The sequence below is a fragment of the Microtus oregoni genome, unplaced genomic scaffold (genome assembly GCF_018167655.1).
Source record: "Microtus oregoni isolate MIOR12 unplaced genomic scaffold, Mior012 000006F_ref0000085, whole genome shotgun sequence".
Classification (NCBI taxonomy): Eukaryota; Metazoa; Chordata; class Mammalia; order Rodentia; family Cricetidae; genus Microtus; species Microtus oregoni.
Genome location: NW_024543065.1, coordinates 42511014 through 42525299, shown reverse-complemented (window position 1 = coordinate 42525299; position 14286 = coordinate 42511014). Strand labels below are relative to the sequence as shown.

Sequence of the window (14286 nt, the reverse complement as noted above, 5' to 3'; positions counted from 1 at the left end):
GCTTTTGGTCATGGGGTTTTATTACAGCAATAGAAACCATATTTAAGATTGGTAGCATGTACGAAAGTTGTATGAATCTTTCTAATATGACATGAGCAAGTATATGTTGATCTCAGATAGGACACCAATGACAGATCCAATAAATAATCCAGACAGGTCTATTAACCTGAACTAATAAATTATTAGGATTGCTTACAGGATCATGGTGCTATGGGTGTGATATTATTCATAGATTCACGTGTCTGACATTTAATTAAATTTTAACAAAGCAGATGTTTTTATTCATATACTGAATTAGCTATATACCTCGGACGTGGGATTCCCAAAGGAAGCCCCAAGACACCTGAGACAGGGATTTTAAAGGCAAAGTATCTAGTGTTATATGCTATTCACATGCAAAGAGAAGGTAATCTGGTACAAGGCTAGCTTTTATTTACAAAAGCAGACGCAGCAATTTTGTTAAAGTGGTTCAGGCAATTAAAAAAATGAATCCTTAGGAGGCTTTACAATTTCAAGTCTGATTCTGCTTTAAACACAGAAAATGTAAACTTGTAAATACATAATTAGGCCACAAATATAACATTAGTCATCCCAATGCATGAAGAGATAATTTTGGGAACATGGTGACTCAAAGGTGACTGTACTTCCTTAAACCCATGCCAGCCTGTGTGATGCTACAAGAATACTGTATCTCTTGAGCTTCCTGTATGCCTTTCAGGCAACTTGGTTAACTGAAGGGTCTCCTCTGCTTTGCTATTACTCATAAAATCTTAGGGAGGGCACTTGTGAAACTGTGAGTCTTGTATGTTTCACGGTCTTCCTGATACTTGCAAAGTTTACTTCCTGAGTCTTAATGATTCCACTTTTAAAAGGCAATGCTTCAATTCAGAGGAATTACCTTCTCAGGAGCATAGCAATGGAAACTTGGCCTTACCCCAATCACATTTTAGAAAACTTTTATCAATAGAGAAGTCTACATTTAAGGTTAAGGAAATACATGGATGCTTCTGATGAGAGATGACTTTGACAGAACATTTTGGATGCACAAAACAACATATGTTTAAGACACTCAGTGGCTTCTGCCTGACTCTTATTCATTTCCATGGAGAACCAAGAATGAATCAGGAAGATGAGGAAGGAAAATATCATGAAAACTGACGTTCTAATCCAAATATGCAGGATCCTGTTCTCATCTGATGGAAGACACGAATCCAATAATATGTGAATCTTAGAATCCCTGTAAGATATTGCCTAACATTTATTGAAATATGTGTAATCAATGGACTGTTAATCTTTAGGACAATATTCTTGATGAAGAATCTACTATTCTTATTCTACTAAATGTATACAGTATTAAACTGACTCCTAATGACTTTTCTTTAGACTCCTACATTAATGAGTCTTTTACCCCTCAGCAGAGAATCTTTCATCTGCAATAGATAGTGACCAATACAAATACCCACAACTAACCAAAGTAGAGGATACAAGACTTTGGGATACTTGGCTCTAAATGGGATATTAGCTTCATGTATATATCTACAATGTTCAGTATTCATTGTGAAAAAGATGGACCAAAAATGGCTAAAAGAGGTTGATAATAACTACCAAGAAGTGTATCTCCTGACCACAGGAGGACAATGGCATATATGGACTCAAAAGTAGTTGTGACTGCATGCCCAAGATCAGTACATGCTTAAGTAGACCACATTCCAGCATGCAGTAGGGATGTGGACATCAAGTCCCACCCCTAGTCAAGGAGTTATAGGCAAATAACAGCTGTTTGGAGAGTCAGGTTCAAGGGTGTTGCTATAAATGAGTTCATGCTTCGTTATAAGCTGCACATTCATGAATATGTGGGCATCACAAAGTGAACTTCATGGATAAAAATGATAACAGAGTTTGGTAGGTAGGTCCAGAAGAAGTTGAGTAAGGGTCTGAATATAATCAAAGCATATTGCTTGATATTATCAAAGAACTAATGCAAATAAAATTATATGAAATAAGGACTTTATGTTCTGTATTTTCCCATGAAATTATAAAGATAAATATAATATGTGCTAAAAATGGTATGAATGGAGGTAAGTAGGAACCTTCCAGAACACCCTGGGATCTGTTCCTATTAACACTACAAAATGCCTTATGGTTTTATCTATATGTTCCTGAGGCTTTAGCACATAAAATTCAAGATGAGCAGTCCTTCATCTTCCATGAAAAACTGTGCAAGGGAAAGATATTGATGCAATTTAATTACCAGTCTGCATCATTCCTTACCCTTGACAGACTGGAATTCTATGAAAAATTTCATTTTAAATTATGTGAGAATATGTACATGGGAGTGCTTGTACCTCGTTTGGCCAGAAGAGGGCACTAGCAGATCCTCTGGAGCTGGAGTCACAGGCAGTTGTAAACTTCCTGGTGTGGGCATTAGGCACTGAACTGGGTCATCTGAAAGTGCGGAATCACTCAACTTCTGACAGATCTCCCCAACCCTATACGCTTACCATTTGTTTTAACCAAAAATTTCACATATACTTACTGTGATGTGTTGTTTCTCTTTATTGTTGAGTGGTTGATATTGAAGTTTCTGAGAATGTTTAAATGTACAATTTGACAAGTTGTTTTGCATTTTCCCTGAGATTTTTATTTTGCAAGGCTCATTCCTGACTCAATAGCACTTGTTCTTTATTTCAGTAGGGCATATTAAATAAATGACCATGAACCAATATAAGAAACATCAATATTCTTTTTTAAAAAATTCTTTTTTTAAAAAAATTGATTTATTTAACATTTCTACCTCCTCCCATACTCCCCTTTCCATCCCCTCCCCCACTTATCCTTCCCCCACTCTCCTTTTCCCCACTACAACTTCCCCACTCCTCCTCCCCTCCCTCTCCAGTCCTAAGAGGAGTCAGCGTTCCCTGCCTGGAGAGAAGTCCAACATCCCCCACTCCATCCAGGTCTAGGAAGATGTGCATCTAAACAGAATAGGCTCCCAAAAAGATAGTACATGCAGTAGAATCAAAATCCAGTGTCATCTTGGGTTCTCTGTCCACCCTCATTGTCAGCCACATTCATAGAGTCCGGTTGGATCACATGCTCGTTCAGACCCAGTACAGCTGGCCTTCGTGAGCTCCCATTAGAAAAAAAGAAGCAGACTCACCCAGGAGGAGTAGAAGACTGGAAATAATCAAACTGAGGGCTAAAATCAACAAAACAGAAACACAGAAAACAATCTAAAGAATCAATGAAACAAAGAGCTGGTTCTTTGAGAAAGTCAGCAAGATTGACAAACTGTTATCCAAACTAATCAAAAGGCAGAGAGAGAACATGCAAATTAACAAGATCAGAAAGGAAAAGGGGGACATAACAACAGACACTGAGGAAATTCAGAGAATCATTAGGTCTTACTACAAAAGCTTATATGCCACAAAGTTGGAAAATGTAAAAGAAATGGACTCGTTTTTAGATAAGTACCATTTACCAAAATTAAATCAAGACCAGGTGAACAATTTAAATAGACCTATAAATCATGAGGAAATAGAAGCTGTCATAAAAACCTTCCAACCAAAAAAAAAAAAAGCCCAGGATCTGATGGTTTTAATGCAGAATTTTATCAGAACTTCCAAGAAGAACTGATACCTATACTCCTTAATGTGTTTCACATAAGGAGTCATTGCCAAACTCTTTTTATGAAGCTGCAGTCTCCCTGATTCCAAAACCACACAAAGACCCAACCAAGAAAGAGAATTACAGACCAATCTCACTCATGAACATCGATGGAAAAATTCTCAATAAAATTCTGGCAAACAGAATCCAAGAACACAATAAAAAAATTATCCAATACGACCAAGTAGGCTTCATCCCAGAGATGCAGGGCTAGTTCAACATACGAAAATCTATCAATTTAATTCATCATATAAATAAACTAAAAGAAAAAAAACACATGATCATTTCATTAGATGTGGAAAAAGTATTTGACAAAATTTTACACCCCTTTATTATAAAGGTTTTGGAGAGGTTATGGATACAAGGATCATACCGAAATATAATAAAAACAATATATAGCAAGCCAACAGCTAATATCAAATTAAATGGAGAGAAACTCAAAGCCATTTCACTAAAATCAGGAACAAGACAAGGCTGTCCATTCTCATCATATCTCTTCAACATAGCTCTTGAAGTTCTAGCAATAACAACAAGACAACATAAGGAGATCAAGGGGATTCAAATTGGAAAGGAAGAAGTCAAACTTTCGTTATTTGCAGATGATATGATAGTGTACATCAGTGACTCCAAAAACTCTACCAAAGAACTCCTACAGCTGATAAATAACTTCAGTGATGTGGCAGGTTACAAGATCATCAGTAGCCCTCCTATAAGCAAAGGATAGAGAAGCAGAGATGGAATTCAGAGAAACTTCACCTTTTACGACAGCCACAAATAGCATAACGTATCTTGGGTTAACTCTAACCAAGGATATGAAAGAATTATTTGACAAGAACTTTAAGTCTTTGAAGAAAAAAAATTGATGAGGCCACCAGAAAATGAAAGGATCTCCCATTCTCTTGGATGGGTAGAATCAAAATAGTAAAAATGGCAATTCTACCAAAGGCAATCTATAAATTCAACACAATTCCCATTAAAATCCCAAGAAAATTCTTCACAGACCTTGAGAGAACAGTAATCAAATTTATATGGAAAAACAAAAACCCAGGACAGCCAAAACAATTTTATACAATAAAGGAACTTCTGGAGGCATTACCATCCCTGACTTCAAACTCTATTACAGAGCTACAGTATTGAAAGCTTCAACATTCTTATAATATATTTCTACTACAGTCTCTCAGAGGATAAGAAACTACTACAGGACACTGCAAAGAAATAGGAACATTTGAAATGGGACTGACTATTGGCCACACAAAACCTGGAAATGTACTATGCATTTATAGTATTTGTTATCTGCTATATTTTATTACATTATAGGTTTTCCTTATTATTTATTACTTTACATTTCCTTTTTTTTGTTTTTTTTTCTGACACAGGGTTTCTCTGCATAAGCAGTTCTGACTGTCCTGGAACTAGCTCTTGTAGACAAGGCTGGCCTCGAACTCATAGAGATCTGCCTGCCTCTTCCTCCCATGTGCTGGGATTAAAAGCACGCGCCACCACTGCCCAGCTTTTACTCTACATTTCTAAAGTTAAAATTTTAATATTTTTTCAAATGAATTATAATTATACCATTTCTTCTTCCCTTACTGCTCTCAATCTCTCTTATATAGCTCTTTATTCTCTCAATTCACCTTTATCTTTAATTATCTTTATATATTTCTCCATCACCACACACATACACACATACATTTATATTCCTAAATATATAAATACAACTTGATAATCTGTTTGATGTTATTTATTTGTGTGCCATTTTAGGGATGACTAAATATCTATAAGATGCAATCTGACAGCAAACTTCCTGTTCCTCTGGATTGACAATATTTTTTATCACATTTGCATGATGTTCTCTGGGCCTCGGATGCAGGAAGTTTTAGAGAGATTGACTAAGGCTGGGGAGGGTACAATAACCTGTTATCTGTATTTTTAATGGTTTCTGTTGTTGTAGTGGTGATTGTCTGAGGCTAATAGAAATTTTATTTTTGATGATGTGTGAGAACTATATTTATCTCTGGGTACAAGAATAAATATTTATATATTTATATTACAATTAGTGGCTATGTATATTTAGTAAAATTATATATATATATATATATATATATATATATATATATATATATATTTCAAGATAACTAACAATACTAGCCCTGGAGAGTTGATTAGGTTTTCAGAACCAGGCAATATTTCCTTGCATTTGAGATGACCTTCAGTCCAATTAGATGGCTATTATCTACCACTAAAATATATGTGCCCCTACTGTACCCTTATGGTTATTGTGCCATCCTGGTCATGAAGAGACTAAACAAGACTTCAATCCTTCATCTTCAGAAATACTGAAGCATCAGCAATAGATTCCTGGTAATGCTACTTGAAGATAAATGGTCCAATGCGTCTACAAGACTAGATTGAAAAAAATCACTGCTTATATATTAGAGAGATGGGTCAGTGATTGAAAGGTCTGACATATAAGCCTGCCAAAATAGGATCGAACTGAAGAAGCTAATTAAAACTGTAGGACAAGTTCTGACTCCACAAAGTGGTCCACTGACCTCCACATGTGTTGTAGAAAGCACTGCACCTTTATCCTATCCATACTATCTTGTGATGGAGGAAGGTCATTGGTTAAGTAATAAAGAAACTGCTTGGCCTCATAGGTTAAAACATAGGTGGGAGGAGTAAACAGAACAGAATGCTGGGAGGAAGAGGATGAGCTCAGAGGCTATGCTCCCCTCTCACGGGCCGACGCCATGAAGCAAGCTTCCAGGTCAGACATGCTAAATCTTTCCCGGTAAGACTGATGCTACACAGATTATTAGAAATGGGCTAGTCCAGGTGCGAGAGTTAGCCGAGAAGAGGCTAGATATAATGGGCCAAGCAGTGTTTAAAAGAATACAATTTGTGTGTTGTTATTTCGGGTAAAGCTAGCAGGTGGTGGGAGCTGGATGGCAGAATGCAACCCGCAGCTCCTACTACAATCTTGAAGTGAGTATAGACTGTGGAAAGTGGACATTTTAAAATAAAGATCATACTAGCAGAGATACCAAGATAATATTGCCATTTACAATTGCCTAAAATTTTTAGAAATGAGTGCCACCACGGTATGTAGCTATACTAACCACTCTAGAGAACATGCCTGAAGGACATTTGTCATAGCACACCATGGATATAGTTGCATACTCATGTTTATTGATCTACTAGGTAATCACAGATGCTATGAATTCATTTTTGTAATAGCCACGTCATTAGAGACCAACCTCTCACAGCACTCCTTCCCATCTTTTAGCTCTTATGTTCTTTCCTCTGGTCCTCTTTCGTGATGTTACCCAATTCTTGGAATGTATTGATTTTGTCTTGGAAGATCAGATCACTGCTTCCCCTGACCCTTCTGATTTTCTTCCTTCTTGTTGGTTCTCTCTTCTGCTTTCTTATTACATGGATTCTGTTACCCACCATTCTTTATTCTCTACCTTACTTATGCTCCCTTCATCTCTATATCACACCCATCTATAAGTATCAGGAACCATCATAAAAGATAAGGCATTGGTTTTCTTTGTCATTTTCATATACATAGCATGACACATATGTATAAATATACCATAAAGCTCTATATTTTGTTTGTTAACCTGTAGGGATAGGTTCTCCCCCTTGGGGGGGCGTGTTCGCCTTGGGCTAATGTCTACCTATAAATTTGGCGAGCGTGCTCCCAGCCGCCACTTCTGCTTTCCTGGTCTCTGCAGGAACGGTGGTTCTGTAAGTCTATTTCTACATTAAAGCTATAGATATATATATATTTACAATCTGTCTGCATTCGTTTACGCCGTTACATTGACCTAAAAATTTAATCAGCTTTAAGATAATACAGGTAGCTTATTTCTAGAGCCTATATTCTTGGAAGAAACGACATGTAATTTATATTAAGTTCTGATGTCACTATACAGTTTTTTTCCACTGGGGACTGTATTATATTAGGAAACTTCCTTCAAAGTATACTGTTTTCATTGTGCTTAAGATAAAGTGCTTGGGATTAGACTGAAGAAGTTTGTAACATCCAGGCTAACTAAGTCATACAGAGCTGTGTTTCCTCATTGCCCCTTGAGGTTTGTTCCTCTGCCATTCATAGCATTTGCATGGAATTCCCAGAGCTGGCAACCAGTATGAAGAGCCAAGTTCTCAGAGAAGGGTAGAAAAATTTTCTTTAAATAGGAATTAAGGGTTCATGAAACCCTGGCCTCTCATAGAAGGGTTCATCACCATAAGTGAGAGAGGAATTAACATAGGCTTAGTCAGTAGTATAGGTCAAATTATTTTGTACAGTTATCAGATGTTTGCTAAGATTCAAAGTAAAAGTAACAAAATACTCAGAACAATAGCTCTGCACCTTTATTTACATAGGAACCAGTGTGTGGAGAGCTCATAAAGGGGAAACAAAATTCTGAGAGAGAGAGAGAGAGAGAGAGAGAGAGAGAGAGAGAGAGAGATTGAGATTTTCTGCTGGACTGATCTTGTCAGGTCTCAGTAGGGTGAATGAAATGGACTCTACAGTTGCTGAGACTTCAGAACTGCCATATCCATTTAGATATCACTTTCCCAAGCAATAAGAGCGGAACTACATTCTCCAGTTAAAGCACTCTTGATTATGTGCCTGAAGGACTGTAAGTTGACAAATCCTGTATTCATTTTTATTGATTCACTAGGAGGTAATCATTGTCTCTGTGCGTTTATGTCTTCAATAGCCATGACATGTACAGTGGCTAGCACCTCACAGCACACTTCTCCATTCTCTGGGTCTTAGGTTTTTTTCACTGCCTCTTCTTTAGCACTGTATCTTGAGACCTACAAGGGGCTGCTGTAGATCACTAAGATGCCAGTTTTTTGGGAGGAGTTTGGTAAATAAGTCAGTAAAGAATATGATCAAAATATATTGTATGAATGTATGAAACATGCAACTTGCTGGCAAATGGATGGAATTGAAAAGATAATCCATCCTGATTGAGATAACCCAGACCCAGGAAGAAAAGCATGGTATATACTCACATATAAGTGGATATTAGCCATAAAGTAAAGGATAACCATGCTGCAATTTACAGAATTTACCAAGAACTTAAGTAAGGATGAGGGTTTGGCGGGGGGGGGGGGCACAACCATGAATCTTTCTGGGAAGGGAGAATAGAATAAATTACAGGTAGATTTGGGGGAGGGGTCTAGATGGGGAAATGAGCATGGGAACAGGAGAGACCAGGTGGAGGTTGGATGGAGAGAGAACTGGGAAAGACAAATGGGATCAGGATCGTCTTTGGGATGAGCTTGAAATCTAGTGCAACAGAAAATCTTAAGTATCTATGAGTATGATCTTAGTTAAGAATCTTAGTGATTCCCATCCCACCCCAACCCCAAGATCTCAATTTTCTCCCTGGCAATTTTGTCTACTTCCCATAGCCAAGAGGGGAGATGGGGAGAGAAAAGGGAGAAGGGGAGAATGGGGGGAACTTGGGGAAAAAGGAGGATTGGGATAAAGGAAGGTTAGATAGGGGAGCACGGAAGCACAATTCTTAGTTAAGGGAGCCACCTTAGAGTTGGCAAGAGACTTGAACCTAGAGTGGCTCCCAGATGCCCAAACCGAGGTCCCCAGTTAGTTCCTTGGGCAGCTGAGGATAGGGAACCTGAAATGACCCTATCCTAGAGCAATACTGACGAATATCTTGCATATCATCATAGAACCTTCATCTGGTGATGGATGGAGATAGAGACAGAGACCCACACTGGAGCACTGGACTGAGCTCCCAAGGTCCCAATGAGGAGCAGAAGGAGGGAGATCATGAGCAAAGAAGTCGGGACCACGAGGGGTGCACCCACCCACGGAGACAGTGGAGCTGATCTATTGGAAGCTCACCAAGGCCAGCTGGACTGTGACTGAAAAAGCATGGGATAAAACCGGACTCTCTGAGCATGGCGAACAATGAGGGCTGATGAGAAGCCAAGGACAATGGTACGGGGTTTTGAACCTACGTAATGTGCTGGCTTTGTGGGAGCCTAGCCAGTTTGGATGTTCACCTTCCTAGAAATGGACGGAGAGGGGAGGACCTAGGACTTACCACAGGGCAGAAAACCCTGACTGCTCTTTGGACTGGAGAAGGAGGGGGAGTGGAGTGGGGGGAGTGGGAGAAGGATGGGAGGAGGGGGAGGGAAATGGGAGGCTGGGAGGAGGTGGAAACTTGTTTTTTTTTTCTCCTTTTCTCAATAAAAAAAATGGAAAAAAAAAAGAAAAAAAAAAGAATCCTAGTGATTGAGGTCAGAGCCTGATCCAGCCATGTCCTCTAACCAGGCAAGACCAGTGGAGGGATTGCGGGCCAAACCAGCACATAACCTTTCACATAAAATTTGCTCTACTTTCAAGTTATGGTGGAGGAATGTTGGTATGAAATGTGGGAGTGGCCAACCAACAACTGATCCAGCTGGTGACCCATACCATGAGAGGGAGTCCATCCCTAACACTGCCTGGAGTGCCAGACCCAGAGGCCGGACAGCCCAGAGATTTAGAATAGAACCAAACATGACTGGCACAAATTGTCAATTAAATGATTATTAATGATATTCTGCTATATTCACACACTGTTGCTTAGCTTAATTATCATCAGAGAGGTTTCATTCAGCAATAGACGAAAACAGATGCAGAGACCTACATCCAAACAGAAGGTGAACCTCAGGGAAGCCTGCTGAAGAGAGGGAGAAAGAATTGTAAGAGCCAGAAGAGTCAAGGACAGCACTAGAAAATCACAGAATCAACTAACCTGGGCTCATAAGGGCTCAGATACTGAACCGACAATCAGTGAACTTGCATTTGACTGGCCTAGGCCCTCTCCATGTGCTACAGTTGTAAAGCTTGGTCTTGTGGGTCTCATAAGGCTCTTTCTGACTGTGTTAACCCATTTTTGGGACCCTTCCCTCATACTGAGTTGCCTTGTTCAGTCTCAATAGGAGAGGAGGTTCTAGTTCTTATTGTAACTCGATATACTATGGCTGGTTATGTTTATGGGAGACTTGCCCTTTCCTGATAAGAAAGGAGGAGGAGTGGAAGGGGGAAAGTCAGCTGGGAGGAGGGAAGAGGAGGAGAGGAGGAATAGAGAGTAAATTGTAATTGGACTACAAAATATTAATTTTTAAAAATAAAGAGAAAACAAAATTTCCTCAAATAAAAAATCTTACCTTAAGAAGGTCTCTTTCTTCATTTTCTTGTCTTACTTTCTAGATTCTCCCTCTGTCTCTGTCTCTGTCTCTGTCTCTGTCTCTCTCTCTCTCTCTCTCTCTCACACACACACACACACAATATTATACATATGTATACAGATGAAACCCAATACTGTGCATGCTAAACTAAAAAGATAATTAAAGTAAAAAAGTAAAAATGTAATTTTATATCTAGTTTACACATATAAAATGTGTAGTATTTACCTATCAGAATCTAGCTTATTTTGCTAAATGTGAGTTCTAGGTGTATTCACTTTCATGCTTTTGATTTTTTTTTACTGCCTAAAATTTTCAAGTCACATGGCACTCAAAAACCTCTCTGCTGCATTCTTGAAAGGAATTTAGATTAAAGATACTTAAAATAAAATTCCAACTTCTGAATTCTCACAGCCCCTGTACCTTTAACTCTTGGGAGGATAAAGTAAGACTACCCTAAGTTGAGGGTACTTATCAAGTTCCGGTTTCAAATCAACAGTCAGACAGAGGGGCACACAAACAAAGATGTATTTTACAATACTAGCATGGACATGCAGAAGAGAATAGAGGGGTAATGTTCTAGCTGATTATTTTTCACTTCACACAAGTTGTAGTTATTTGGGAATTGGAACTCTCATTTGAGAAAATGCATCCACATGATTTGTCTATAGGCAAGTCTGCTGGGCATTTTCTTGATTCATGGTTGAAGTGAGATGGCTTAGACCACTGTGATGATGCCACTGCTTGGCAGGTCATCTGAAGTTGTATATAATAAAGTAGGCTGAGCAAGGCATGAGGAATGATCCAGTGTGTGATGAACTTTGTTCCATCTGCTTCAGTTGTTGCCTCCAGTTTCCTGGCCTTGGCTTCACTGAATGGATTGTGATCTGGGGTATGTTAGATATGTAATCCAAATATATACTTTGCATCAATTAGCTTTTGGTCAGGGTTTATCCCAGCAAGAGAAACCATATCTAAAATTGTTACTGTGTACATAGATTGTGTGATTCTTTATTGTGAGATGTGAGCAGACATCTGTTGATACCAGATAGGTCACCTATGACAGATGCAATAAATGATCCACCCAGGACTATTTTACTGAACTCAGGAGTTTAGTAGGGTAGCTTACAGGATCATGGTTCTACGGACAAGCATGTTTGTTTAGAGATTCAACACTCTGACAATTAATACATTCTAATAAAGCAGAGGCTTTTATTCATATCCCGACACCAGGCATACATCTAGAATTCCAAATGGCAGCTTCGAGATACCTCAGTCAGGTGATTTATAAAGGCAATGACCTAAAGTTATATTCTGTCTAGAAGAAAACAGGTCATCTGGTACAAAGCAAGGTTTCATTTGTAGAAACAGAAAGAGCAGTTTTGTTAAAGTTGTACAAGACCAGTCAACTACAAAAAGAACTGTTAGCAGGCTTTAACATTCAAGTCCAATTTTGCTCTATAATTCTCTTGAGCTCAGAAATTTTAAACTTTTAAAAGTAAAGTTAGCCATCCATGTGACATTAGCCATGGCACTGTATGAGGAGATAATAATGGGAGCACAGGTGACTCAAAAATGTCTGTATCTCCACACGCTTGTGAGAAAATGGGTGATGCTACAGGAAAGCGGCTCACCTGGTGCTCCCTTGCTGCCTTGCAGGTGGTTTGGTTAACTGGAGAGTCTTCTATGCTCTGTGATTGTTATTACTCATAAAATCTTAGGAGGGCACATTTAAGTTTTGTTTGTTTTAGGATCTTGCTGATACTTGTAAGGTTTTGTTTACCTCCTGAGCCTTAATGATCTTTCTTCCAAAAGACTTAGACTCAGAGGAACTAACTTCTCAGGTGCAGAGTAACAGACTTGGCAGAACTAGATGGTGCCTTACTTCAATCATATTTAAAAAAAAAACTTTTCTCAATAGAGGAGTCTACATTGAAAGATTAAAGAAACACATGGATGCATCTGATGAGAGACAACCTTGACAAAGAGCAAAGATGCAGCACAGCATATGCTAAAGCCCTATGTTAAGTGTGGGACTCTGGAAGGACATTAGAAGGAGTATTGAAAAGCCAATATAGGATAACTGGGTTTGATAATGATCAAAATACAGATTCATATAAGAAAATGTCTTGAGACTCAATGTGTTGTATAGCATTATTACATATTAGTAATATATACTAATAAAAGAGTGAGACTGTTGCTGATATGAAAGTGTGATATACTCAAATGATTACAGTTTCAAGTAGGTCTAGAATATGCAGCTATTTAGGTTTTACAGGTTGGTAGAAGTGAAAAGAAATAAATACCAATAGATTGAGGAAAAGGTTTTGATTTCTATCTAAGGAAAAGTGAGAGTCCTAATATTTTTAAATGAAAGAAAGCCACATTCAGATGCAGACCAGAATAATGATGGATGATTCTGAAGTTAGAGACCTCTGTTATGATTTCAATAATTGTTTCATTGCTTCTGTTCTTTTGTGCTGCCAAATGTGCTGTGGTCTCCACAGAGGAATTCTTCAGAACTTTATTTGAGAACTCATGAGCTACAGATAATCTTTGTTCTTAGATTATTGTTTCATAACTACCATGTACACACTGATCTCTGCAAAATTCCTGGGGCTGCTCGGTATCGGGCATGGTCAATTGTTTGAATGTCCACTGTTCAAATTCTGTGTATGTCACCTCCAGCATTTCTTTTCTTTCATGTTCCTAGAAAGAGGTAAATGTTAAGTGATGTTGTATGCACATATTCTAGACAGTATGAGGGAATGTGGGACCCATCATATATGGAACAAGCTAAGTTCATGAGAATCTATTTCTTTCATGTTCTTTTAACTTCATACCCTTGGTCATTTATGACTGTAGTTTTTGGGGGACAGAAGTAGTTAAAGACACCTAAAACGCACTTCTGCAAGCTCATTTCTAATATTGATGTTTTATTGAGAGATACGGTAAACTCCAAGGTGGCTCTTCTTCCCTAGAGCAGAGTCAGCTGTTCTGCATCTCTATGTTCTAAGCCCCATCTTATCATTTGCTATGCTACTCATTCTCATGTTAGCTTTCTGTCTTTCATAAGACCTTCTCCTAGATATTAGTCTGCTTTGATTGTGAAGAATTAGTCCCTACTTTGAAGGCTTAGGGAAAGAATAAGGACTTACCTTTTCTCTTTGTAAAGCCCTAACTCAGTGGCCCTGTCCTGGCCTAAGTGAATGAAGATCACATACCTGTTTTCCTCCAAGTTCAGTTTCTCTGGCTCCTTAGATGTCTCTTTCTGGCTTCTTTTTAATATTCCTTTTGGCAGAGGTCCAAGAATGAATGATGAAGATGAGGAAGACAGCAATCATGAAAAGTGACAGTCTAATCAGAATATGCAGGAGCCCATGATTATCTGATGGA

The 14286-nt window shown here is 38.5% G+C and overlaps 1 protein-coding gene across 1 annotated transcript in view; it reads right to left on the bottom strand.

The window, feature by feature from the left end:
- Positions 1–14286, bottom strand: part of LOC121449829 (killer cell immunoglobulin-like receptor 3DL1) — a 38656-nt gene that overhangs the window by 17979 nt on the left and 6391 nt on the right. The window contains exon 5 of the mRNA XM_041654500.1: positions 14049–14181. Coding sequence (XP_041510434.1) covers positions 14049–14181 — 133 coding nt within the window. The remainder of the gene's footprint in view (positions 1–14048; positions 14182–14286) is intronic.